The following is a 25439-nucleotide window of genomic DNA, read 5'->3' on the forward strand; positions in this document are numbered from 1 at the left end:
CCTGCAAAAATTCCCTGTCCATTCCTTGCTGTTAGGGCCCCTCCGGTGGCTCACAGCCCGAGCCTGCGCAGTCCGCTCAGAAGTATAAGCCAACGGGGCTTGCTCCCCAGAAAGTGCGGCTAGGATCGGGCTGTCAGCCGAGCTGCGCCTGGAGCAGGAGCGCCGCCGCGGGGCGGGCGCGGCCAAGCACCGATCGGGGGCGGGGCGGCTGGGCGGGGCGGGGCGGGCGAGGGCCTGAAAAGGGGGCGGGAGGGTCCTGGCGGCGCTCCTGCGAACGCGGTCTCTGCCCCGAGAAGGCGCCATGCGGGTCCAGTTCGCGCCCCTGCGCCTGCCCCTCCGGCGGCGCCTGCAGACCGCCGCCGTCGTGCAGTGGGTCTTCTCCTTCCTGGCGCTGGGTGAGGAGCGCGGGCGGCGCTGCCCTCCACGGGGGCTGCGAGAGCAGGGCGGCTGCTCGGGGGGCTGGTCCTGCGGGGGCGGGGGCGGGGGCGGGGCGGCGGCGTGCCTCTGAGCGCGTGCAGAGGGCGCCCCTGGTGACACTCCCGTCCCCGTCCCCCCCAGCGCAGTGCTGCCTGCTGCTGTTCCTGGCGCTGCTGCTGGGCTCCGGCTGGCTCCTCGCCGTCCTCTACGCCGCCTGGCTCTACCTGGACTGGGACACGCCCGCGCGCGGCGGCCGCCGCTCGGCCTGGGTGCGCCGCTGGGCCGTCTGGCGGCACTTCCGCGACTACTTCCCCATCACGGTGAGCGCCCCGCTCCTCCTCGGCCGGGGGGGGGGCTGGAGGGCGCTGCTGGCGGCTCCCCGGGAGGGCCCAGGCGCAGGGAGCTGCCCGCGCGTCGAGGACGGCCGCGCCCGCTTGCGGTGGGGGGGGGCGCCCGTCCTCGTCCTCCTCCTCGGGGAGCTCCCGCGCCCTCACCGCTGTCCTCCCCGCAGCTCGTGAAGACGGCCCCGCTGGAGCCGCGGCGCAACTACCTCTTCGGCTTCCACCCCCACGGCGTGCTGGTGGCCGGAGCCTTCGGGAACTTCTGCACGGAGGCCACCGGCTTCCAGGAGCTCTTCCCCGGCCTCACTCCGCACCTGCTGATGCTGCCCTTCTGGTTCAGGGTCCCCTTTTTCCGGGACTACATCATGAGTGGAGGTGAGCCGCCGGAGCCCCTGCGGGAGGGGGCTTTCGGCCGCGGCCTCCTGGCCCCCCTGTGACCCCCAGCTCTGGTTCCTTCCCTCAGGGCTGGTCTCCTCGGAGAAGGCGAGTGCCGCCCACCTTCTCGGCCGGGAGGGCGGGGGCCAGGTGGCTGTGGTGGCCGTCGGCGGCCCCCCAGAGGCGCTGGAGGCGCGCCCTGGCGCACTGACCATCCGGATCCTGGGCCGCAGAGGGTTTGTCAAGATGGCGCTGCAGCACGGGTGAGGAGGGGCTTGTGGCCCACCGGTGGCGCCTGCAAGGCCTGGCGGTTGAGACGGGCATCCTGGGCTGGGACAGGACTCCCCTCCTGTGCTCACTGCTCCCTCCCTTGCAGGGCCGCTCTGGTCCCCGTTTTCTCCTTTGGGGAGAATGAGCTCTTCCACCAGCTCTCCAATCCCAAGGGCTCCTTCGTCCGTGCTGTGCAGGACCGACTCCAGAAGGTCCTGGGGCTGGCGCTGCCCCTCTTCCATGCCCGGGGCGTCTTCCAGTACAGTTTTGGTCTCCTGCCTTTCCGCAGGCCCATCCACACAGTCGGTGAGTGAGGCGTCTCCACATTGGCTGCGAGTGGAGTGCTGGTGAGAAGGGACTCAGTGGGGGGGGGGGTGCTTCCCCAGTCATCAGGACTCTGCCTGGAATGTCCCAGACAGAGGGCTGCCTCCTCTGGGCTGGCCATCTGTCTGGCTTGTGCAACCCTGGCCTGGTCACCAGGCTGCCCCTGCCGTGGACTTTGGCCCTCTGTCTGCTGGAACTCTGGCTCCAGAGGCCTAAGACAGCTCCTTTCTGTCTCCCACACCTGGACTCTGCTGTCCCCCTGCGTGAACTCTCTTCCAGCCTCCTCCAAACTCTGGCATGCTTTGAGTTCTGCTTTGCAGGCTTCTTGCCTGCAGGCTGGAAGGGGTTAGAAGCCCTCTGACCCCAGCTCTGGGGCAGGGGTGTCTCTGAGCAGGGAGAGAAATGCTCACTTGATGCCTAGTTCACAGAGATGTGCTGTTTGTGATGTACTCCAGGTTGAATCTTTTGGAGCTCTCCCAGAGCAGCCCCAATAAGTGAGTCTTTGCAGAGATTTGGAGCCGAGTATTCCCTTAGCGGCTGTCTGGAGTAGAGTTCAGCGGTGCCGTGTGGTGCAATCTCTGGAGTAATGGGGGGCCCAAGGGTTGGCAGGCTGCAGAGATCTGGTGCTTTGGGGCACAAACTTCCTCTGTCTGCTCTTCTCCCCCCCCCAGTGGGGGCACCCATTCTAGTGCCCAAGACCCCACATCCATCCCAAGAAGCCATTGATGAGTTGCACAAGACCTACCTGGAGAATTTGGTCCAGCTCTTTGAAGAGAACAAAACCAGATATGGAGTCCCAGAGGACAAGCACCTCCACCTGGTCTAGAAGGCAAGAGGGCTGCGGACGTATCCCCCGCCCCCTTTCCCCTGGTTTGGGGTTGTGGCTTAATTTCTGGGCTTGACTGTCAGGGGCTGGAGTAGAAGACCCCCTGCTTATCACTGGGGCCCCCAGTAAGAGGCATTCAGCGCCCTGAAGACAATTCCTGGAGCGAAACCTGAGAGGCGGTTAGGATGTTGCTGGGCTCTGTAGAAGGGGGGGGGCCTGTAATTTCAATGGTGTCTGGGGGAGTAGCCTGGGAGTTGCTGTATTTGGCCAATTAGAGCGTCCCCTCCTTGGCTGTCTGGAATCCCGTTCCCTTGTGTGCCTCTTTGGGCTGTTGCTCTTTGTCACAATAAAGTGCAGAACCCTGTTGGTGTTCCAGGATGTGGGTGTGCTTCTCTTGGGCAGATGTCTGTGTGACAGGGCTTAGTGCGAGGAGTGTGCTTTGGGCCTCCTTGCCTCCCCCCCCCCACATGCCCCTTCTGCTTCTTGCCCCTGTTTCTGGAGGGGGGGGCATGTCTGGCTTCTGCCGACCTGGCTCTTGCTTCTCTCAAAGCCCCTTGGCTGCAGAGGTTCCCAAGGGCAGTTGTGTATGCCAAGTGGAGGAACTGAGGGCAGCTCTTGACCCAGCTGGCATGGGGGAGAGATCCCAGGAGAGCTGGGGTGGCTGTCAGGCCTGACACAAACCTCAGCCCTGGTGCAGTGCGCACAGCTGTCTGACTGGGGGGAGCGAATGCTGGGTGATGGTCATCCTCTATCTAAAATGGTCCTGGTCAGACCCTGAGCTGTTTTCCTGAAGGCCATTGGTGACTGTCGGTGTGAGCTGAAGGTCAGAAGCAAAAGGCATTTGGAGTTGCCCTGCAGATGTGCCCAAGGAGCAGCGAGTTCTGAGGGTCAAGGGTGAGCTTGTGACTGGTGTGGGAAAGGCCCTCCTCACGTGCTGAGGAGCATTCGTGGTTGTACCACGTGCTCCACGGCTGAGCATGGGGAGTGCAGATGAGCCATAAGCCCATCCTCTGTCTGGGCTCTTGTGCCCTGTGGGGGTTTCCAGAGAGCTGCCTGTCTCTGTAGCCAGGAAGGTGCTTCAGCATAGCTGCTGCTTAACAGCAAATTTCTGGAGGCTTCAGGCCATCTTGTCCCAAGTCCTCAGTAGACTGGTATCTGGAAGGAAACAGGTGGGGGGAGGGGAAGAGGAAGGGCTCCAGGACTCAATCAAATGGAAGTGACAATCTTTGAGGTTTTAGAGGGTAATTTGTAAATTAAAACCAGCACAGTGCACGGGCGTAGAGGGGGGGTAAGGGTTGCAAATGTCTCTGGCACCACCGGACCACCACCCACTCCCCTGCAGGGGAAGGCCGCCAGCAGCCCCTTCTGTTCCTCCAGAGGCTTCCCAGCCATGATGGGAGGGGCGACATTCTGCAAACCTAACCTCGGGCGCCACACGGGTCAGGCTGACCAGTGGCGCAGCATTGCGTCCCTCTGATGCCAGCCCAGGAGGACTGGCAGTGCTCACACTGCTGGTCTTCTCACAAAACCTTTCTTGAAACAACTGGCAGACACTGCAAGGAAACATGAGGTAGTTGTAATGGGGACTTTAACTATCCGGATATCTCTTGGGAGACTGATTCGGCCAAGCACGGAGCGAGTGCAGGTAAATGCCTGTTGTCCCTGGAGATAACTTCATCTTCCAGAAAGTGGAGGAAGGAACAAGGGAGGGGCCCTCGTCGACCTGACCTTAACCAATAAGGAAGAATTGGCTGATGAGGTCAAAGTTGTAGGAACCTTTAGGGGAAAGTGATCACCAACTGCTGGAATTTTCAGTCTTATGGAAGCAGAAGGAACATGAAGTCAAACAATTCTATGAAAAAGAAAAGAGGAAGACACCTCAAGAAGCCAAGATGGCTGCACAAGCGTCTTAGTGGTGAGTTGAAGGAGGTTTAAAAAGAGCTGTACAAGAAATGGAAGAAGGGCTCTGTGATACCTCTCTTATCCTGGCGATCAGTCCAAGTCTTGTAGGGCGAGGTCATAAGAACCTCGCCTTGTAGGGCGAGGTCAGGAATGCCAAAGCTCAGCATGAGCTGAGGCTGTCCAGGGAGGTCAAGCACAACAAAGGGGTTTTTAGGTATGCCCAAAGGAAGAGGTGGGAGGGTGGGGTAAGGATGCTTCTGCATAAGGATGGCCACTTGCTGACTGGAGGCTGCTCGCAGCAGGGAGTGGGACTGCATGGGCGGCCTGGGAGTGCCTTCACTCTTGCAGGCTCCTGGCCGGGGGTGGAGGGGCGGCTGGGCTGCACGGGGTGGAGGTGGTGCTTCTTGCTGTTGGGAGGAGGGCCCTCTGGCTCTTCCTCAGGCCCCTGAGTCTGGTTTCTCTTCTTGAGGGGACTGGTGGGGAGGGGGACCAGGTGGCCGGACCTGATCCTGGGTCAGGAGCCGCAGGGCCGGCCCAGGTCCCAAAGAAACTGCTGCGGCTTGTGGAGCACCAGGCTGCTGCCCTACGTGGCCTACCCTCTTACTGCTAGCTTTGCTTTTGGGGTGCCCAAGGGAAAGAGGGGCAGGCGAAGAGATGGGAGCGGATTTCCCCCTTGTCTCTTGTGGGGCAGGGGGCTGCAGCTGCATCTACCCTTGCAGGGCAAAGGAGCCTCACTGGCCTATTTCTCATTTCCAGGCCATTGGCTGGGAGCAAACTGTTCCCACCCACCACTTCCCCCCCCCCCCCCACATGAGGGGTGCTCTCTTGAGCAACATGTCCCTGACGCCTGCAGACGGGCAGAGGGAGAAGCACCATTTTGCCGGTGGGTAGGAGGAGCCCTGAGTTTCTTCCTCACTACTTCTGGCCTTTTCTAGCCCACCCAAGGGCTAGCCCACCCTAGCTAGGGCTAGCAGATGGTAAAAGCTCCTGGTAGGGCTTGCACCTGCTGCCCATTGGACAACCCCTCCCCCACCACCACCACCATGGGTGAGATCAGCTGGGCACCCAGGCCAGGCGGCTGTGGGTTCTCCATTCAGGTGTCTCAGTGATGTTGTCGGATCCTGGTGATAGAAGCATCCACCTCCAGCAGAGCAATGTCTTCTGCCCAATCTGCTGTTGGAACCAGCCACTGCTGGGCAGCAGAGCCCCCCCCCCCCCAGCTTCACTTCAGGGTAGAACTCCTGGGACAACCTGGGTAGTTTGCAAGGGCTGCTGCGCTTCTGGCGAGACCTGGTCGGTTTCCTTGCTTGTCTGGCAGTGGGGCAGCTTTTCCTTGTCCTTAAGTAGCCTCGCCGGCTCCTCCTCCTGGACACTGGCAGTTACTGCACCTGGTTCAGTGGAACTGTCCCCCCCCCCCCCCGCCCATTCCAGTTCCTTTTCCTGAGGCTTTAATGACTGGTCCGAGGCTGCCAGGTCGAGGAGGGGCCTGTCCTGCCTCAGGCATTGCTTATGCCGTGGCTGCCATTGGGGTTTAAAGAAGAGCCCTTAGACCTGCCTGCAGAGAAGGCTTCAGGCGCGCTGGTTACAGCCCCTGCACTTCAGCCCCCCCCCCACCTTTAAATATGTCACTGTTTAGGGGGTGAGAGTGAATGGCCAGCAACAACACTATGGTGCTGTCCTTGGGCGAGAAGAGAGCCAGGCTCTGGCTGTGCTGTGGATGCAGACCAGTGGGGGTGGGGCCCCGTCCTGGGAGGAAAGGCCTTGGCGCTGGGGGTGTTCTAGCTTGAGGAAGGGGGGCCTGCCTTTGAGGAGCCTGACGTCGTGGCTGGTGGGGGACGAGAAGTTTTGCTTCCTCTCTCGCAATAACCCAGTGAAACGGAGGGGGAGGGGGTCACTGCCAGCCCGGCCAGCGGTTCTGTTGGGGTGAGACGGAGCAGGGTGTGTGCGGGAGCAGGCCAAGGCCGCGAACAGAGCGGAGGTGCTGGGGGCCAGGACTGCAGGGCCCTCCCGGGTGCGGGTGTCCTGTGCCTTGTCCCCTGCCTCCATTTCCCCCAATTCCTGGCATTTTGAGAGAGCAGCTTGACGGGTAGCTGCGTGTCCTGGAGAAGGGTCAGGAGGAGAACAGCTGCTGTTTCTGTTTTGAACCCGAGCCCGCCTGGGCGAGTCACGGCCATCTGCCCCAGTGCCCCCTCTTACTCTGGCAGGGGTCAGAAAGGGGGGTGAGTGTGAGGGGCAGCACATTCCTGGGCCTGGGGCCCCCGTCCACTGCTGCTGCCACTGCCGCCTATGGCCGCTAGCAGCTTCCTTCGCTCTCCTCTCTGCCGGCAGACCTTCTCCCCTGGGCCCTGATCCCAGGGCTGTTCCCTGTGCTTGCATCAGGCATCGCTGCCGCTGGGGTGGCTCACAGCTCAGGGCAGAGGCTGCAGGGCCAAAGGGGGGCTGGGAGCCGGCCAGCCATCAGCAGAGGAATGTTTCTGTGACTGACCCTGAGCGGGGAAGGGGGTCCTTGTCCTGGAGGGGGAAGAAAAGAGGAGGAGCAGGCGCAAGGGAGGCTGCTAGCATCACGCAGTGTGGGGGAAGGTCAAGGCAGCTCTGCGCCTATGAGAGAAGCTGCTCGGAGGACAGGAAAGGGTGATGTCATGTAATGCTAGGTGTGAGAAAAGACTTGCACCACCTGAACCCCTTATGGAACTCCACTGCCACAAGATACAGCTTACCTAGCTGGATACGGCACGTAGACAGGCTCATGGAGGACAGATATGACTGCTGGGTGCCTGCTTGGCCAGACGAGGCCTGCCTCTTGAATAGTAGGGCTGCTGCCTTTGTACACCAAGTGTGTACCTCTGTGCTTAGCCACTGGAGAAACAGTGGGGGGGGGGTGGATTCTGTGGGTCTGGCCTGACTGTTCTTTGGAAGGTCAAAGAAACGTGCATGATCCAGCCTAACAGCTCAGACTGAAGCCTCCGTGTTCAGAGGAAGTCTGAAGCCAGCTGCTGCCCGGTGCTCCCGCTCTTGTGCGGGAGCTTCCCTGAGGGGCGTGGGGCTGGCTACTGTGGGGAGAAGCAAGCAGCTGGGCTGCAGGCCCTTCCTTGCCTGGTCCAGCCAGGTTCTTCTGAGGGAGACTGAGGGCCTGGCAGTCTGGGGGCCAAGCAGTGTCTTCTGGGTCTCAGGATCTGCTGCCCTGCTCTTGGGTAAGCCTTCCTTGCCACCTGGCGTTCCACCCCCACTCCCTGCCATTTAAACACAACCCCAAACCTGCGGCCTGAGTGAACTGCATCCCTCCTGTGCTGAAGGGGAGCCTGGGCCTGGGACTCTGGCCCCCAGCAGCCAGCGTGAGGTCATGACTGAGGGTTTGGGTACCTGCTGAGACAGCTGGTGCAAAGAGTGGCGCTTCAAGGGCCTCTGAGGAGGTGGAAAGTGCCCCCCACTGAGGTGGCTGTGGGGGAGAGGCTTTCTTTTGGAAGTGAAATGGGGCCCTGAATTATTCTGCAATCCAGACTTGGGCAAGGCAATGATTGGGACCCCTGAAAAATAACGATATCTGACAGGCAGGAACTTGTGCAAGAGTTCAGTTTCAATGATTGCAGGAGGCTGAAGGTCAAGGAAGCAAAGCTGAAAGAGACACTGTGAACAAAGAACAGCCCCACTGGATCAGGCCATGGCCCATCTAGTCCAGCTTCCTGTATCTCACAGCAGCCCACCAAATGCCCAGGGAGCACACCAGATAACAAGAGACCTGCAAGGCCTCCTGGGAATTGTAGTTAAGAACATAAGAACAGCCCCACTGGATCAGGCCGTAGGCCCATCTAGTCCAGCTTCCTGTATCTCACAGCGGCCACCAAATGCCCACGGAGCACACCAGATAACAAGAGACCTCATCCTGGTGCCCTCCCTTGCATCTGGCATTCTGACATAACCCATTTCTAAAATCAGGAGGTTGTGCATACACATCATGGCTTGTACCCCATAATGGATTTTTCCTCCAGAAACTTATCCAATCCCCTTTTAAAGGCTTCTAGGCTAGACGCCATCACCACATCCTGTGGCAAGGAGTTCCACAGACCGACCACATGCTGAGTAAAGAAATATTTTCTTTTGTCTGTCCTAACTCTCCCAACACTCAATTTTAGTGGATGTCCCCTGGTTCTGGTGTTATGTGAGAGTGTAAAGAGCATCTCCCTATCCACTCTGTCCATCCCCTGCATAATTTTGTATGTCTCAATCATGTCTCCCCTCAGGCGTCTCTTTTTCTAGGCTGAAGAGGCCCAAACGCCGTAGCCTTTCCTCACAAGGAAGGTGCCCCAGCCCCGGAATCATCTTAGTTGCTCTCTGTGGAGGGGAGTGGCAATTGGCCAAGCCCTGGAAGGGAGCACTGGGCCTCAGTTCCCACAATCCAAGGAGCACACAGGGTGACGCTGATGTGGCTGGCTCCTGCAGGACAGGAAGGATCGCCTGGAACCCGGCTGGGTTGTCCGTCCCCTCCGCCCTATGAGGCTGTTACATGCCCTAAGGGGTTTCCCATAATTGAATGACCCAATGAGGAAAGTGGCACCCCTGCACCCCACACGAAGGAAGGCTGATTGGAGAGGTGTTCGTTTTCCTCAGCACTGGCAGGGTTAACTCTTGCTCGTGCACCCCTCTTGTCAATGGGGCAGGCCAAGTGGCACTTTGACCTCCAAAATGAGCTTTCAAGAGGGCCTGTGTTCAGCCTCTAGGCACAAATGCTGGTGTTGCCAAAAAGCCTTTTCCTATGGGTTGGGGTCTAGCTGCTTGCAAAGTGCCTCCTCTCCAGTCCAACCCTGAGCCTGCGACCAGCTTGTGGGGGTGGGGGGGACCCAGGCCTGAGGAATGATTTGAGCAGCAAAGCTCTCCCCAGGGATGAAATGGGGGCAGGGCACCAGGACCCCAGACCAGTTGCCATGGCCTAAGAAACAGAACCTGTCCCAGAACTACACCAGAACCAAGGGATCCACTAAAGTGAGTGTTGGGAGAGTTAGGACAGAAAGAAGAAAATATTTATTTACCCAGCATGTAATTAGTCTGTGGAACTCTCTGCCACAGGAAGTAGTGGTGGCATCTTGCCTAGATGCCTTTAAGAGGGGATTGGACAAATTTCTGGAGGAAAGGTTCATTAGGGGTTACAAGTCATAGTAGGTCTGTGCAAGCTCTTGGTTTAAGAGGCAGCTGCCTCTGATTGCCAGATGCAGGGGAGGGTACCGGGACGCAGGTTGTGCCTGTTGCCTTGTGTGCTCCCTGGGGCATTTGGTGGGCCACTGTGAGATACAGGAAGCTGGACTAGATGGGCCTTTGGCCTGATCCAGCAGGGCTCTTCTTATGTTCCCCCACTGCCACATTTTGCCTCTTTTGGGACATCTTTAGTAGCCCCCAGAGTTTATCTGAGATGCTTTAGGTCCGTCCCCGTCCCCGAATTAACTGCTGCTTCTGGGGTGCTAGGCAAGGACTCGTGGGGGGGGGCTCCCCTGCACAGCTTGCTTTATAATGCCGTTCCCATCAAAGCAGCATGGCCTGAGCTGCTTCTGAGGGTCCAGCAGAAAGTGCTATGCCAATCTGCTGCTGGTCCGCTGAAAGCAGGCCCTCTGGTGCCCCAGTGGAGGAAGTGCAGCAGGACAACATTCTTGGGCACATGGCAGTAGCCATTGGGGGGGGGGGGTGATTTGCTGTCCTAGGCTTTTTTTTTTTTTTTTTACTAGAGCTGCCTGCAAGCTTCTGGGCACCCCATGCTGGGCACTACTAGTTACTGTGCCCAATTTGGTTAAGCTTATTTGGCTTCCCCTGGGGGCTGGGGATAAGAATAGGCCCTCAGTTTGGCTGGACTTGTCGTAAGAGGACTCATCAGCCTTCAAAGGCAGCTCATCTGAGAGAAGGAAAACTCTGACCCCAAACCTCCACTGCCTTGTGGCTACATCCAGTTATGGAAACGGCTTCAGGAGTCAACCTCGAGGCAAAATCCGGAGCCGGAGTCCCTGAGGCAGTTCATGGCTGAACACAGTCATGTTCTGGCAACTCCCACTAGAAACAACCGTATTGGCCTCTGCCTTTCAATTGGACCATTTCAACTACATGGAGAGGGGGGATTTGCTGCATGGGAAACAGTCTATCCTCCATATCTACCTTCCCCAGGCTTTGTGCACTGGAGAGGACACTGTTCCAGAACCACCATTCAGAGCGCGATACCAGAGTCATCCAAGACTGAAGGATGCCAACAATAACAATTTGGTGGGAGGGGGCTGTCCAGGCTTTTTGCAGCAGCTGCTTGTTGTAATTCTCTTCACCCCTTTTTGACCTGAGGTTGAGGATAAACAGTGAGGTGGCCAAGTTTGTGGATGAAGCTAAACTTTCCCTGACTTTTCCTGCTGATGAAGACCAGTAGGGACTGTGAAGAGCTCCAGAAGGACATCTCCAACTTGCAGAAATGGATAGCAAAATGCCCCAATTAATGTAAACAAGTGTAAAGTAATATTAATTGGGGCAAAAAATCAAAACTTCACATATAGGCTAACGGGGTGTGAACTGTCCTTAACAGATCAGGAGAGAGATTGTGGGGTACTAGTGGACAGCTTGATGAAAGTGTCAACTGAAAGTGGCCAATTCTATGCTCAGATCATTAAAAAAAGGATTGAGAATAAAACAGCCAATGTTATGATGCCATTATACAAAGTGATGGTAACGTCACAGCTGGAGTATTGAGTCCAGTTTTGGTCACTGTTTCAAAAAGGACATCGTGCAACAGAAGAGAGCATCAAAAATTATTACTGGGCTGTGGCATCTCACTTATGAGGTAAGGCTGCAGTGGTTGGAGCTCTTCAGTCTCTAGAAGGAAGCACGGGGGGTGTGTGTGTGGAGGGAATGACATGATTAAAATATATAAAATTATGAATGGAGTGGATAGAAGGAAGTTCTTTTCCCTCTTGCACAACACCAGAACCAGAGGACATCCACTAAAATTGAGTAGCAGGAGAATTAGAACAGAAGAATTTTTCTTTTTTTACTCAGTGTGTAATTAATCTGGGGAACTACTTGCCACAGGATGTGGTGATGGTGTCTGTGAGAAGGAATTCGCCATTTCAGCCATATTGCTGAGTATTTTTCCACAGCCATGGGGCAAGGAGCACTGGTGGTTTGCATTGTTCTGGACTGAAGAACAGTTGTCTGAACGTGTAGACCTCCAGGCCTCCCTCTCGCTGAAGGGCAGGCAGATGAAAAGGGGTGCTGCCAGGCTATCTTTACAGATGGGAGTTGTCTGGGGTGAAACAAGACAGGCAGGGCTAGAACCAGCTGTGTGCCAGGAGACTGGGTTCAGTGGGTGTCAGCCTGGACTGCGATACATCCAATACCAGGAGAGCGCAGAGCCCCCAGAGTTCTTGTTTGAAAGCCAGCAACAGCAGTGCCTGCAAGTGATGGGACATAGTGGCCCATTGCATTTCCTGTGAACATGAACCAGACAGACAAGGACATGCATACCTCACTGGCCTGAAAAGGGGACTTAACATCTGAAGAGCCCTGCCGGATCAGGCCCAGAGCCCACCTAGTCCAGCTTCCTGCATCTCACTGTGGCCCACCAGATGCCTCAGGAAGCACAAAAAACAAGAGACCTTGCACCTGGCCTTCTAAGGTAGCCCCCAACTACAATCAGGAGGCTGTGCACACTTGTAGCCTGTGATGAACTTTTTCTCCAGAAATCCTTGCCACAGGATGTGTTGATGGCATCTGTGTTGGAGTTGGTACAACTCCGTCTGCTGCCACAGGTGGCAGGATACTGTCCATTGAAAGGGTTAAGCCATAGCCCAGTGACCCTGCACTTTACCTGTCCCCTTTGGATGACCTATGTGGGGGCGTGGCCCAGACACTATAACTTACCCTTCTTCTCCGAGCACGCCCTCTCTTCCTCACCAACCACTGAACAGACAAGATGGCATGCAGCAGGGCTCTGCTGGCACCGCCATCTTGACCACAAGGCACATGCAGGACGAGGCAGCTTCAGGGCCTTGTTATCTTTTTAAGTTAGAGTAAGGGGATGGACAGAGTGGATAGGGAGATGCTCTTTACACTCTCACATAATACCAGAACCAGGGGACATCCACTAAAATTGAGTGTTGGGCGGGTTAGGACAGACAAAAGAAAATATTTCTTTACTCAGCGCGTGGTCGGTCTGTGGAACTCCTTGCCACAGGATGTGGTGCTGGCGTCTAGCCTAGACGCCTTTAAAAGGGGATTGGACGAGTTTCTGGAGGAAAAATCCATTATGGGGTACAAGCCATGATGTGTATGCGCAACCTCCTGATTTTAGGAATGGGTTAAGTCAGAATGCCAGATGTAGGGGAGAGCACCAGGATGAGGTCTCTTGTTATCTGGTGTGCTCCCTGGGGCATTTGGTGGGCCGCTGTGAGATACAGGAAGCTGGACTATATGGGCCTATGGCCTGATCCAGTGGGGCTGTTCTTATGTTCTTATGTTCTTAGTAACCTCTGATCTCAATGAGATGCTGTAACCTTTGTATTGGCAACCTTCAGTCTCGAAAGACTATGGTATCGCGCTCTGAAAGGTGGTTCTGGCACAGCGTCTAGTGTGGCTGAAAAGGCCAATCCGGGAGTGACAATCCCTTCCACACCGGGAGCAAGTGCAGTCTGTCCCTGGTCTGTCTCCCTGGCTATGGGCCTTCCTTCTTTGCCTCTTAGCCTCAGACTGTTGGCAAAGTGTCTCTTCAAACTGGGAAAGGCCATGCTGCACAGCCTGCCTCCAAGCGGGCCGCTCAGAGGCTAGGGTTTCCCGCCTGTTGAGGTCCACTCCTAAGGCCTTCAGATCCCTCTTGCAGATGTCCTTGTATTGCAGCTGTGGTCTACCTGTAGGGTGCTTTCCTTGCACGAGTTCTCCATAGAGGAAATCCTTTGGGATCCGGCCATCATCCATTCTCACGACATGACCAAGCCAACGCAGGCGTCTCTGTTTCAGCAGTGAATACATGCTAGGGATTCCAGCACGTTCCAGGACTGTGTTGTTTTTACTTTGTCCTGCCAGGTGATGCCGAGGATGCGTCGGAGGCAGCGCATGTGGAAAGCGCTCAGTTTCCTCTCCTGTTGTGAGCGAAGAGTCCATGACTCGCTGCAGTACAGAAGTGTACTCAGGACGCAAGCTCTGTAGACCTGGATCTTGGTATGTTCTGTCAGCTTCTTGTTGGACCAGACTCTCTTTGTGAGTCTGGAAAACGTGGTAGCTGCTTTACCGATGCGCTTGTTTAGCCCTCTCTTCCTCACCAACCACTGACCAGACAAGATGGCATGCAGCAGGGCTCTGCTGGCACCGCCATCTTGACCACAAGGCACATGCAGGACGAGGCAGCTTCAGGGCCTTGTTATCTTTTTAAGTTAGAGTAACCTCTGATCTCAATCAGATGCTGTAACCATACTTCTAATAAACCGAGTAAATGAATCTCCTTTGCAACTTCAACCAGCCAATGTTGTTTGTCTTTCTTGATTAGCAGTCAGCCGGGTGTGGGAGCCTCCCTGGGTTGATTCCCAGCAAAAGGGGGGGGGGGGGTCTACTGCTGAAGCTACTCTGCTTCCCCCCTAAAGAGGAAACCAGTTTTAAGAAATTCCTCCAACAATCTGAAGGCCTAGATGCCTTTAAAAGGGGTTTGGACAAGTTTCTAGAAGAAAGGTTTATCGCAACGCAGGCCCTGATGGGCACGTGCAACCTCCTGCTCTTAGAAGTAGGCTACATCCGAAGGCCAGCTGCAAGGAGGGCACCAGGATGCAGGCCTCTGGTGTGCTCCTGGAGGCATCTGGTGGGCCACTGTGGTTCAGGAAGCTGGGCTGAATGGTCCTGGGCCTGAGCCAGCAGGACTCTTCTTAAAACTGTCCAGTCCCCTTCTGAAGGCACCATCACCCCATCCTGTGGGAGGGAGATGCTTGTCCTTCTCTCAGGTGAACACTTAATGGTTTCCACCAGTTTACCTGGAATGGATGTTCAGATGTCTGGCCTGTGCTTTCTGGCATCCCCCGGTCATTTTAAGAATATCACGAACTACATCCCAGTTATGGAGGCAACTGAAAGGGCAGGCGACATGTTTTTGTGAGAAGACCAGCGATGCCACATTTGCACACGAAGAACTCTTGGGCGGAAGCCAGCTGGACTCTGTGTTCCCTTTATCAGTGTGCACCAGAACCTCACCCTTGTCACTTGCTCCTGACTCAGTCCTTCAAGGTCCGGTTCAAGGACAGGTAACATCCCAAGTCCTCCGGAGTTCAGCCTGGCGAATGGTGTCGCATCAGTTCCACCTGTTTACGTGGTGTGCACGAGCCCAGACACCTCTAAGGACACCGGAGGAGCCTCGCGGGATCAGCCCCCCCCCCCCGTCGAGTCCAGTTTTCTGTACCTCACAGCGGCCCACCAGATGTTCCAGGAAGCCCTTAAGGCAGCAAGACGCCCCAAACGCCAAAGCCTTTCCCGGCTGGGGAGGCGCCCGGGCCCCAGTCCTGTCAGTTGCGCTCCTCGGGGCCTTCTCCGGTTCCGCGGTGTTCGGAGCCCAGGCGCGGGCCGGCGGGCGGCCTCGCCCTCGCTCTGTGCCTGCCGCGGCGTTCTCCCTGCGCCCTCCCGAGCTGATCTCCGGCACGGAACTGGCGCCAGCAGCCCAGGATCCCTCGCGGGCAGCTCCGACCCGCCAGCCTCTGCCTGCAGTGCGGGGCTCTTGCCCGATGGGCCCCGCCTGACCCCTTCGGAAGGCTTCGCAGAGGGCTCTGGGGTCAGCGGCCAGCCCGGCCCCGGCTGCGGGCCATTCACCGGCCAGGACTGCCTCGGCCGGCCAGCCGCGAGGCCTCCTGCTCCCTGCCCGCCGGCTCGCTTCTGGAGCCCCCCCACCCGCACCCTCGAACCCGGCCGGTCGGGGAGATCCGGGCAGTTCCTCCGGAGCGCCCGCTCGGCAGTGGAAGCGAGCACTGCCTGGAGCGGGAGCGGGGCGAAGGGCTCGCCAGCCCAGCCTCTCCGCCACCGGTCTCCCCGGCTTCATTGTGCCCCCCCTCCGCTTCCTGCGCTGGAGGGCCGGCCTGGTGCGCCCCACAGCGGGCTTCCCTCTTGGGCAGGGGCCTCCGCGGCCGCCCCCAGCCAGCCAGCCAGCCAGCCAGCCTCCACCCGCGCCTGCCCGCTGCCGCCGTCCGGGCTCCTCCAGGGGAGGAGCGGTGGCTGCCAAGCCCTCCCGCCTTATCTATCTGCCGCCTCTGCGTCCCGGACTTTGGTCCGCCCGGCCGGGGCCAAGGTGCAGGGCGGAGGAGCGCGCCCGCCCCACTGGGGCCGCAGGACTGAGTGCAGCGGAGGGGCGGCCGCGCCCGCAGTGCGAGAAGGGGGCGCCCCCAGCCCGAGCCGGGAGCTGCTTCCTCTCCGGCCGCGATGGCGACCCTGCGGCGGCACCTGGAGGCGCTGAGCGTCTTCCAGTGGGTCCTGACGTTCCTCTTCTTCGGTACGTGACCCGCTCCGGCGGGGAGGTCGGGGGCCAGGGCGACCTCGCGGTCTCGGCCGGGCCCTCGGAGGGCGCCGGCACTCCTGCGCTCCTTGCCAAGCCGCCGCTCCCAGGGGGCTGCGGGTCTCCCCGAGACCGAGAAAGACGCGCCTCTGAGCATGTGCAGAGGCCTTTCTCAAGTCGCCGCTTCCTCCTGGTCGCCCGCCCTCCCCCGTGGGGGCCGTAGGGGCTTTTCTACCTCCCGCTCGTTTTGCTTGCTGCCTATAGTGGACCTCAGCGGAAGCCCCCGCTCTCCGGCCCAGCCGACCACGGGGCGAGGGCTGTATCCACGGGCGATGGGGCTCTGCCAGCCTGCAGGCATCTCGTGCCGGGGGGGGGGGGTCAGACTGTCCCTGCTGAATCCTCCGTCGAGGCGCTCTGCCCGGCCGCCCGCCCGCCGACCCGGTCTCTGCCCCGCAGGCTCCTTCTTCACGGCCCTCCTCCTCTACTTGCTGTTCACCTCCTACTGTCCGTCTCTGTCCTGTACTTCGCCTGGTGGGTACGTGACTGGGAGACCCCGCAGAGAGGTGAGTCGGGGGTCCTGCACCCGGCCCTGCCTCCTTCGGGAAGGAAGAGGCTGAGACCCTGCCAGAGTCGGAGGGACTGGGAGGGCCCTTGGCAGGCCGGGCAAGGACTTGCTGCTTGACGGGCTTCCGCGGAGGTGGTACCGGGTGGTCACCGGCTGGGGCGGGGTGGCTAACGGGGCCGGTCGCTGGACATCAGTCCGGACTAAGAGCAAGGACTGGGGCATCAGGGGTAGGCTGCCTACTGCTGAACAGGGGGCGGGGAGAGATCGGTTCTGAGCCCGCGAACCACCCTCCTCTGCCCCTCCTGGTGGACGCTTGTGCGGGAGGAGGCTGCACAAGAGCCTCTTCCCCCCCCCCCCACGAGGGAGCATGTGCCAGAGCGGCGCCCAGGAGAGGAGGCTGACACAGGGACGCTGAGAGGAATTTTGTCAGGGGGCACAAAGTTTCTTTTGGACCCCTTTTCGAAGGGGGAGGGGTGAAACAGAATGGGGGAGGGTGATGGCAGGCAAGCAGAATGGGGGCAGGGAAGACGAAACAGGGTGGGGGGAGGTGGAGACAGCAGGAAAAGTCTTGGGAGCCCAGGTCTACCCACCCACGTGGGCATTGGCAGCGAGATTACAGCAATATGGAAAACCAACACGTTCCCAAGTCTCCAAAATCTTTAAGTGTGGAAAATCCTGAGAAAATGAGCATCCTCATATTGAGGCTCTCACTAGAAGGGAAGTTGTCCTGACTTCAGCAGCAGCTGCAGCCCCACAGCCCTGAGGTGTCCCTGAGCTCCTCTGCACTCTTCAGGGTGAGCAGAGCCATGAGGCAAAGGAGGGGCTGCAGCAGTCCTCTTTCCTCCCAGATCTGACAGTGTGCATTCGGGGTCCAGCATATAGGCTTGCCAGGACCTGCAGCCTCTCACTCCTGGTGCTGTCGCCAGAGAGGAAAAATGTCAGATCCCAGGGAAATTTCTGGACCTGCTGTGGCTCCTGGGCCCCCTTTTGGATCCTGGGCCCGGTGCAAATTACCCCCCTCTCCTAGGCCCTGGGCTGACACACTGCCAAAATCACCCGCCCCCCCCCCCCCCACAACCAGGGTTGAGACAAAGAGGGCAGCGGTGGGCCTGGGGGCGGTCTGGCTGGCCTGCTCTCACCCCCTTTGCTTCACAGGCGGCTGGCGGAGCAACTGGATGAGGCGGTGGCAGGTCTGGGAGCTGCACAGGGACTATTTCCCCATCAAGGTAAGAGCAATGCCTGCTTGTGGGAGGTGGTCGGGGAGCCTGCCCCAGAGGGGAGTAACCAGGAGTTCCAGCCGGGAGCTGTGCAGAGCACCACTGTGCCACCGTCCCTGGCCCAGAAGGCACTTCCGCTCACCAGATTCCAGAGGCTGTGAGTCAAGGCCTCAGAGAACAGCAGAAATGAGCTATATAGGCAGGTGTGGGGAAGTTCATTGGTCCCATAGAACAGAAGAGCCCCAGTGGGCTCCACACTGCATCCCCCAGCTGCCCCTGGGAAGCCCCCAAGCAGGACAGGAAGGGCTGCCCCCCAGCCACTACTGCTACCCTGCAACCAGGGCTCAGAGGCAGGCAACCACTGTGTCGAGGTGTGGCTCAGCCCTTGCAATTGGGGCCAGTGACAGACCTGTCCAGTCCTCCCCGAGTGAGCGGCTGCTGCCACATCTCATGGCCGCCAGCTCCACAGGCCGGCCACCTGCTGCCTGAAGGAGGACCTCCCTTTGTCCATCCCGAATCTCCATCCGAGATTGACTCTGCCTGGCTCTGGTCTTGTGAGGAAGGGGAAATGCCTCTCGCCACCCTCCCCACACCATGCAGAATGGAGTGGGTCTCAGTCATGCCCCTCCCCCCCCCGCGGCTGTCTTTTTGAAAGCTGAAAAGCCCCAAAGTCCGTAGTCCTTCCTGGTACTTGTCCCTGAGCTACCATTTCTTACTGGGACTGGAAGACTTAGATAGGGGTGTCAAACATAAGACCCGGGGGGGGGGCGGATGCGGCCCATGGAGGCTTTTAGTCTGACCCTCAGGCTCTCAGCTGCTGAACAGTGCCAAGCCCTCACTGTTGAAAGGGCAGCCCTGCCATATCTTGAAATATGATCAAGATTTGCATATTTTCTCTTCTGCCATTTGCAGCTCATGAGTTTCTAAGAGAGCAAAAAGTTTTTATTTTTGGTTGTGACCTGTTTAATGACATCACTTTCTGCCTAATGACATCACCTCTGGTCCTCAGCAGGCACCAGGAATGCTATTTGGCCCGCTGTATGAAATGAGTTTGACACCCCTGACTTAGAAGAAGCAGAAGGCAGTCAGAGTGAGAAGGCCATTCCAGGCACACAGGAAGGACCCTGTAGGACCCCTCTGGAGAGTACAGGCGTGGGGCAGGGAGGTAGCGGGGGGGGGGGAGCAGCTCTTTTTTTGCCCCTGCTTCCCAGGAAGTGTGGCCTGCCTGCCTGCCGCAACCTCTTCTCAAAGGGGTGGACACAGCAGGGTGGGAGGAAGGGGGCTGAGGGCCAGGTGAGGCCTCATTAAGGGAGGCCTAGTGTGTAGCAGGGACAGCCCCACCTGGTGGCCACATTCGGTGGTGCAGCTCATCCTGCTCCGTGGCTGTTGGCCACTCTGGCAGCACCTGGCCCTGGTCAGAGGCCACAGAGTGACCGCAGGCGAGAGGAACAGGCAGCGAGGGGGGCTGCCTTCCTGCAGTGCACCAGACATGGCACCAGGCTGTAAATTCCGCAAGAGGAGCTTGCCCTCCTCGTGAGGGAGAGGGTGCTGCTGCTGCCACCAGCACGGAGGGCTCCGGGACCAGCCCTGGCCAGACCCTGTTGAGGAGAGACTGGCCTGGCCTGGCCCGCCCTGCGCTCTGAGCCCACTTGCCTGCCCTTCTGGGCTTCTCGACTTGCAGCTGGTGAAGACGGCTGAGCTGCCGCCCACTCGGAACTACGTGCTGGGCTCCCACCCCCACGGCATCATCTGCGCCGGGGCCTTCTCCGCTTTCTGCACCGAGGCCACGGGCTTCTCCCGCACCTTCCCCGGTCTGAAGCCCAGTCTTGCTCTCCTCGCTGGGCTCTTCCACCTGCCTGTGTACCGCGAATACATGATGAGCTCAGGTAGGGCCATGCTGCCAGCTGGGGGCACGGGGGGCATGGGGGCATGGCTTGCCCCCCTGCCCAGGGTGCACAGAGCTCCTAGAACGTGTGATGCCACAAGGAAGGCACAGGGGCCTCTGAGCATGTGCAGAGGAAGTGGAGGGCTCTGGGACAGCCAGAGGCTGCAGAAGGGCCGCTGCTAGGCCGGGGCTCCAGTGCAAGCGGCCGCAACTCTCACCCTTGCTCTCCACCCCTTCCCCTCCCCCACCAGGGGCAGTTCCTGTCAGCAAGCAGTCCCTGGACTTCCTGCTCCAGGGGGGACCTGGCCACGTGGTTGTCATTGTGGTGGGCGGGGCAGCCGAATCCCTGGACTGTGCTCCTGGCGAGCAGCGGGTCCGCCTGCTTGGGAGGCGGGGCTTCGTGCGCCTGGCACTGCAGCATGGGTAAGGAAAGCACACCAGCTGGGGGAAGGTGTGGCAATGCTTGGAGGAGGCATAATCTGAGCACACGGGACATGGGGGGGAAGAATTGCAGTCCTTGGGGGGGACAGTACGGACTGTGAGGAGTTTGGAATCCTATTTCTGAAAGTGAGCCTCAAAAAAAACGACCTCGCAAATGGAAAGTCAGCCTCACAAAGAGGATAGGTCATCCTCTCCCTGCTGCACTACTTTTCTATTTGAAGGGATGTCTTCCTTCTAGAGGAGGCTGTTCACAACCTCTGGCCTGAAGTGGTGCAGATGGAAATCTCCCACCCCAGGCAGGACTGCCACCTCTGACCGACCTGCACATCCCTCCTCCACGCAGTAGCATACCTGAGGGGAGGGCAAGGGGGACAAATGCCCAAGATGCCAGCCATCACACCACCACCCTGTGGTGTGTCCCCCCCAGCACCACCCAGAGCTTTTTGCCAAAGGCATTCTGAGGGCTGGGGAAGCAGTGTGCGGCCTCCACAACCCTGCAAAGGCCTCAGAAGCAGGGTAACCAGATGGCTCTTTTTCCAGGACATGTCCTCTTCTTTAGCCTCATGTCCTGAAATGTCCTCCTTTTCTCTGTGAGCAGCCCCTGCAGGCGGCACAGAGACTTCTTGCAATTAAGAAATTACATTTAATAATATTGTGTTTAAATTAACCACATGAAATCAATATACCCCTGTTCTTATCTTTTATTTTGTCACAACCTACATTTTTCTGGAATGTCCTCCATTTTGGGATGCCTTGTCCTCTTTTGCCGTTATGACATCTGGTAACCCTGCTCAGTTTCATGGAGGAAACCGGAAGGGATGTTTTCAGCCCTTAGAAGGCCTTCTGAGGGCCAGGGAAGCCTCTCAAGGCCGCCTAAGGGCTTAAAAACATCACTTTTTCGCCTGCAGAGCCTGCTGTCTCCCTGGGCCTCCAAAAGGGAGGCAGGGGGTGGCAGCTCGGGGTGGGGGGGAGGGCAGCCTGCAAGCCTGGCCTGGGGCACTACCAGGGCCAGGATCGCCACTCCCCCCATGCCCTCCCCCACAGTAGGCTCTGCTGGGGCCAGCTGCTGAGCAAACGCCTCTCAATCTGGAGGTGGCCGAGTCGGTCTCCGCACCTCTGCCACTGCCTCAGCCACCCCTCCCCTCCCCTCCCTTGCAGGGCAGACCTTGTCCCGGCATACTCCTTTGGTGAGAACGACATCTTCTGGCAGCTCCAGTTCTCCGAGGGCAGCTGCCTTCGCCGCCTGCAGCTCTGGTTCAAGCAGCTGGTGGGCTTTGCCCCCTGCCTCTTTGGGGGCCGGGGCCTCTTCTGCAGTGGCTCCTGGGGTCTCCTGCCCTTGGCAAGCCCCATCACTGTTGTGGGTAAGGATCTGCCCTCCACCCTCACCCCTGTTGCAACAACTTTGGACCAAGTCGAAGGACTGGTGCAAAGCAGACTTCATGCCAAGAAGGGCCACACGTCCATGAACACATGGGCCAGGGGGGGGGGAAGCAATGCAGAGAGCCCTGGACTGGCTCAGGGGGGGTCCCTGCCCCTCCATAGCAGAGCATCCGGGCCTTCTGCTGTGATGGGGACCCCCTCACGCCAGCACTGCAGGGCACAAGCGCACGGGCAATAGACCTTCCTCCTGCCCCCACAGTCCCCTGGCTGGAGCCTGCCACAGGTGGCAGCAGTCCTGGCCAAGGAGCAGGCCGGGGGAGCCCTGCCTCCCGGTCACCCACCTTCCCGTCTCTTCTCTACCTCCTCCTGCAGTGGGACAACCAATCCCCGTCCCCCAGTGCCGGTGCCCCACCGAGGAGCAGGTGGACCTCTACCATTCCAGGTACGTGGAGGCCCTGCAGCAGCTCTTCGAGGCCCACAAGGGCAGCTGTGGCCTCCCACCCTCCCAGCGGCTGGTCATCACGTAGCTGCCCCTCCTGTGCCACAGAAGCCTCCCCCCTCCTCCAAGTGGCTTCTGAAGGCACAGAGACCACCGCATGTCTGTCCCTCCTCCACCCCAGCCTGTTTCCGGCTGCAGCTGAGGGGCTGAAGACAAAACCCACCCCCACTCCTTGCAGGTGGGAAACTAGCACAGTCAGCCAGCCCAGTGATTTCAGGAAGTTGTGTTGACTTTTCACGCACAGAGACTTCTGCAGAAAGATCGGGGACTTTTCATTTCCCAGAATGCTTGCAGGTTCTTTAATTGTGATTGTTGTTACTCAGGCTGTTGGAAAACTCAATAAACACATCAAAAAAAGTACTCAAAACGGTATCTCCTCTTGGAAGCCCCCCTCCCTGCCTGAGGGCTCTGCCCCCTGCTGCAGCTGGCACCGCCTTCGGACCAGGGCAGTGAGACAAGCAGTGCTGGCTGACTTCCAAGAAGTGCCTTGGAGAGAAGGCTGGACCCTTCCTGGAAGGAGCCACTGAGGACACACCCAGGAAGTGTGGCCCCCAGGCGCCTGCGACTTGGGCGCCTGACAGGGCAGGCCTTCTAGTGCTGGGGCAGGCCCTACAGTTTGGGGTGGGGGCATGCAGGGTGCTGCCTTCCAGTGAGCCCAGCTGGGGCAGGATTCGCTGCTCTGACCGCAGGGGCTCTCCAAGGGGGCAGCAGCCAGAATGCTCTTTCTGCCCTAACCAACCCCAGATATGTTACCCAGGGACTGGGACTGGGAAGTCCTTCTGCAGCCCACCAACCTGTGGCCCCTCCCCGAAAGAATGAAAGGTGAGGGGAGTGGCGGCTCGCAGACCACGTCTGGGCTGACTCAGTGGGAAGAAGAAAGCTTCTCAGTCTGCTCTGAAGCCGCTCGGGGAGCAGGACGCCAAAAACGGAGAAGAGGGACGTGGGTGGGAGTTGGGGGGATCTCGCTCTGAGTGTAGGATCTGCAAGTGGGGCAGGGAATGCCTGAGGGGGAGAAGCAAGGCTGCTGTGCAACTGGGCTTCAGGGACTGAAGGGGAGCGCTGGAGGAGGAGCTCTGCCCCGTGCGATCTCAGCACCCAGACCTGTGCGAGGAGCGCTGTGCGCCCGAGTCCCCTCCCGTTGTACCTGCTGACAAGGCGCACCATGGAAACGGCAGGGCGACCCGCCTGCGCAGCTCTGCCGCCAGCCTCCTGCCCGGAGGGCTCTCGCTCCAAAAGAGGAGGCGCGGCGGGTTCCGGGGAAAAGGGGCGGCCGCGCCAGTCCCTCTGGCTGCAGGCACCGCTGGGATTCGAACCCAGGATCTCCTGTTTACTAGACAGGCGCTTTAACCAACTAAGCCACGGCGCCGCGCGGCGCTGCCAGCCTCTCTCGCCGCAGCAGTTCACTGCAGAGCCCGCAGGCTGCAAGACCCGCACCGGATCCCGACGGGAGGGACGGGACGCTCGAAGGCCAGCCTAGACGTCAACGCCGGACCAGCTTGGACAGAGGCGCAGAGGGGGTGGGTCCTCGTGACTGGAGCGGGACTCAACTGCCCGGCCGCGGAGGCGCTGCGTGCCACGATCTGCATCGATCTTGCCATGGAAAGACCGATAGAACAGACGGGGCGGACGGGCAGGGAGCCAGCAGCGGCATTCGGGCTGCGAGGGAGCGCGGCCGCGCCTGCGCAGGGTTAATCGCGCCCCCTTCTTTCCGCGCCGCTGCTTCGTTTTAATGACGGGCGAGGAGGCACCAGGGCCAGGGGGGGCTTGGCCTCCCGCCCCTTCTGGGCGCCACGTGACGGCGCCGATCAATGGAGCGCTTGTCCGCCGCGGGGGCCAAGGACTCGCTCGCCTCCTGCCAGGCCGTCGAGGGGGGGGGGGGGGGGGGGGGGGGGGGGGGGGGGGGGGGGGGGGGGGGGCCACCCACCGGCAGGCGCGGGGTCAGCTGGCACCCGGGGAGCGCTGCCGGGCCGCCCGCCAACGGGGGGCGGCCTGGAGCGAGGCCTCCCGCGGGGGCTCCGGGGCGCCCGAGGGCAGGCAGGCCCTGTTCGTGCGCGTTGCTGCGGCTCCACGTGAGCAGGGGCCGGCCTGCTGAGCCTCTGGACACGTGCAGGCGGCCCCCGGCCCAGCCTCCCCCGCGCGCCAAAAGGGAACCCCCGCCCTGCCAAAAGAGCGCAGCCCGCCCTGACCCCGACGTGATTCGAACACGCAACCTTCTGATCTGGAGTCAGACGCGCTACCGTTGCGCCACGAGGTCGGCTGCGCGGCTGCTCGCGCCCTGCCCTGAAATGGCCGCGCTCCCCACGCAAGGAAGGGCCCGCGCCGAAGCCTCGCAGTTTCCTCGGGGCCTTCCCGACGGCGGACGGCCCAGCAGGGGGGGGAGTGCGGGGGCCGAATGGGGCGGGGAGGGGCCAAGCAGGGCGGCGCGGCCGGCAGCGCAGCCGGAGGAGTCCTCGGAGCCCAGGCCCGCGCGGGGTCAGCCGCAGCCGGGCCCAGTGGGACCGCACCCCGGGCGGGCGGCCAGGCGGCCTTCTCCGCGCCTCTCTCCGGTCTTGTGAGGAGCGGCGCCCGGCTCCCACCCGCTCCTCCAGGGCCAGCGCAGCCGCCAGCCCCAGGAGGTTTCCCCCGTACGGGTCGCTGTGTGCAGGAGGGTCGTGGGCGAGGCTGGAAAATGCCAGATCCCAGGACGTTTCTGGGGTCCCCTTTGGTGCCTGGGCCGGGCAACGATGACCCCCCCATGGGTCCTGCAGGACAGCCGCCTCGGAATGGCCACAACAGAGCTCCCGCTCTGTTGAGCAGACCAAACCGACCAAAGAATATTTTTTTACCCTGAGCGTGATTAATCTGCGGAACTCCTTGCCACAAGTCAGTAAGTGGTGATGGCGCCTGTCCTGGGTGCCTTTAAGGGGACTGGAAAGATTTCTGCAGGAAAAGTCCAGTTACAAGCCAGGAGAGGGACGTCCAACCTCCTGATTTGAGATGTGGGCTACTTCTTCAGAAGGCCAGGTGCAGGGAGGGCACCAGGATGGTCTCGTGGAGCCATTTTCAACCACTGTGCCATGGCACATTGGTGTGCCATGAGTGGTCCACAGGAATTTGGAGGAAGTCCATTTATTAATAGGGCCAATGGCAGATGTGAGCCTTTTTAGTGCCTTTTTTTTAACCCTCATGTCAGTGTGCCATGACATGAAAAAGGTTGAAAATCACTGGTCTAGGGTGTGAGGCCCAGGAGCTGGTCTAATCCAGCGAGGCCCTTCTTACAGATATGTTCTCATAGCCCCCCCCCCCCCCACTGCTCAGGCTGTGGAAACTAGTGGTCATCTCCACATCCTCTGGCAGCAGTTATAAGCTGGGTGGAACCCCTCTGATGTTTAGGCCACAGCTAAGCAGCGCCCCACTTAAGCACCAAGGTCCCTGGCTGACCTCCAGTGGTGTGTAGCCACTGAGCGTGCTGCAGCCCATAAGTCACTGGTGATGATTTCATCACACCCCCTCACTTGCTTCCAATGTGCGGCGGCAGTGAAGAA

The 25439-nt window shown here is 59.6% G+C and overlaps 2 protein-coding genes and 2 non-coding genes across 4 annotated transcripts; 2 read left to right on the plus strand and 2 right to left on the minus strand.

Moving 5' to 3' along the window:
- Positions 1-301: 301 nt before the first annotated feature.
- Positions 302-2553, plus strand: LOC136636006 (2-acylglycerol O-acyltransferase 2-like). Its single transcript, XM_066611046.1, has 6 exons — positions 302-395; positions 559-737; positions 929-1133; positions 1222-1396; positions 1510-1709; positions 2399-2553. The coding sequence occupies exons 1-6, from the start codon at positions 302-304 to the stop codon at positions 2551-2553; spliced, it is 1008 nt and encodes a 335-aa protein (XP_066467143.1).
- A 13302-nt stretch (positions 2554-15855) lies between these two features.
- Positions 15856-21943, plus strand: LOC136636007 (2-acylglycerol O-acyltransferase 3-like). The gene is given in 8 exon segments (XM_066611047.1): positions 15856-15925; positions 16385-16429; positions 16432-16491; positions 17649-17719; positions 19392-19596; positions 19847-20018; positions 21195-21397; positions 21789-21943. Coding segments are annotated over 8 exon segments (981 nt in total).
- Positions 21944-23207: 1264 nt separating this feature from the next.
- On the minus strand, positions 23208-23281 carry TRNAT-AGU (transfer RNA threonine (anticodon AGU)). Its single transcript has one exon. It is a non-coding gene; the product is annotated as a tRNA-Thr (tRNA).
- An 816-nt stretch (positions 23282-24097) lies between these two features.
- TRNAW-CCA (transfer RNA tryptophan (anticodon CCA)) lies at positions 24098-24169 on the minus strand. Its single transcript has one exon. It is a non-coding gene; the product is annotated as a tRNA-Trp (tRNA).
- Between the last annotated feature and the right edge of the window lie 1270 nt (positions 24170-25439).

Source organism: Tiliqua scincoides, unplaced genomic scaffold (genome assembly GCF_035046505.1).
Source record: "Tiliqua scincoides isolate rTilSci1 unplaced genomic scaffold, rTilSci1.hap2 HAP2_SCAFFOLD_46, whole genome shotgun sequence".
In the NCBI taxonomy this organism is placed as follows: Eukaryota; Metazoa; Chordata; class Lepidosauria; order Squamata; family Scincidae; genus Tiliqua; species Tiliqua scincoides.

Coding starts and splice junctions, on each gene's coding strand:
- LOC136636006 (XM_066611046.1), top strand. CDS start 302: ATGCGGGTCCAGTTCGCGCCCCTGCGCCTGCCCCTCCGGCGGCGCCTG. Junction 1,134..1,221: donor GGACTACATCATGAGTGGAG/GTGAGCCGCCGG, acceptor TCCTTCCCTCAG/GGCTGGTCTCCTCGGAGAAG. Junction 1,397..1,509: donor AAGATGGCGCTGCAGCACGG/GTGAGGAGGGGC, acceptor CCTCCCTTGCAG/GGCCGCTCTGGTCCCCGTTT.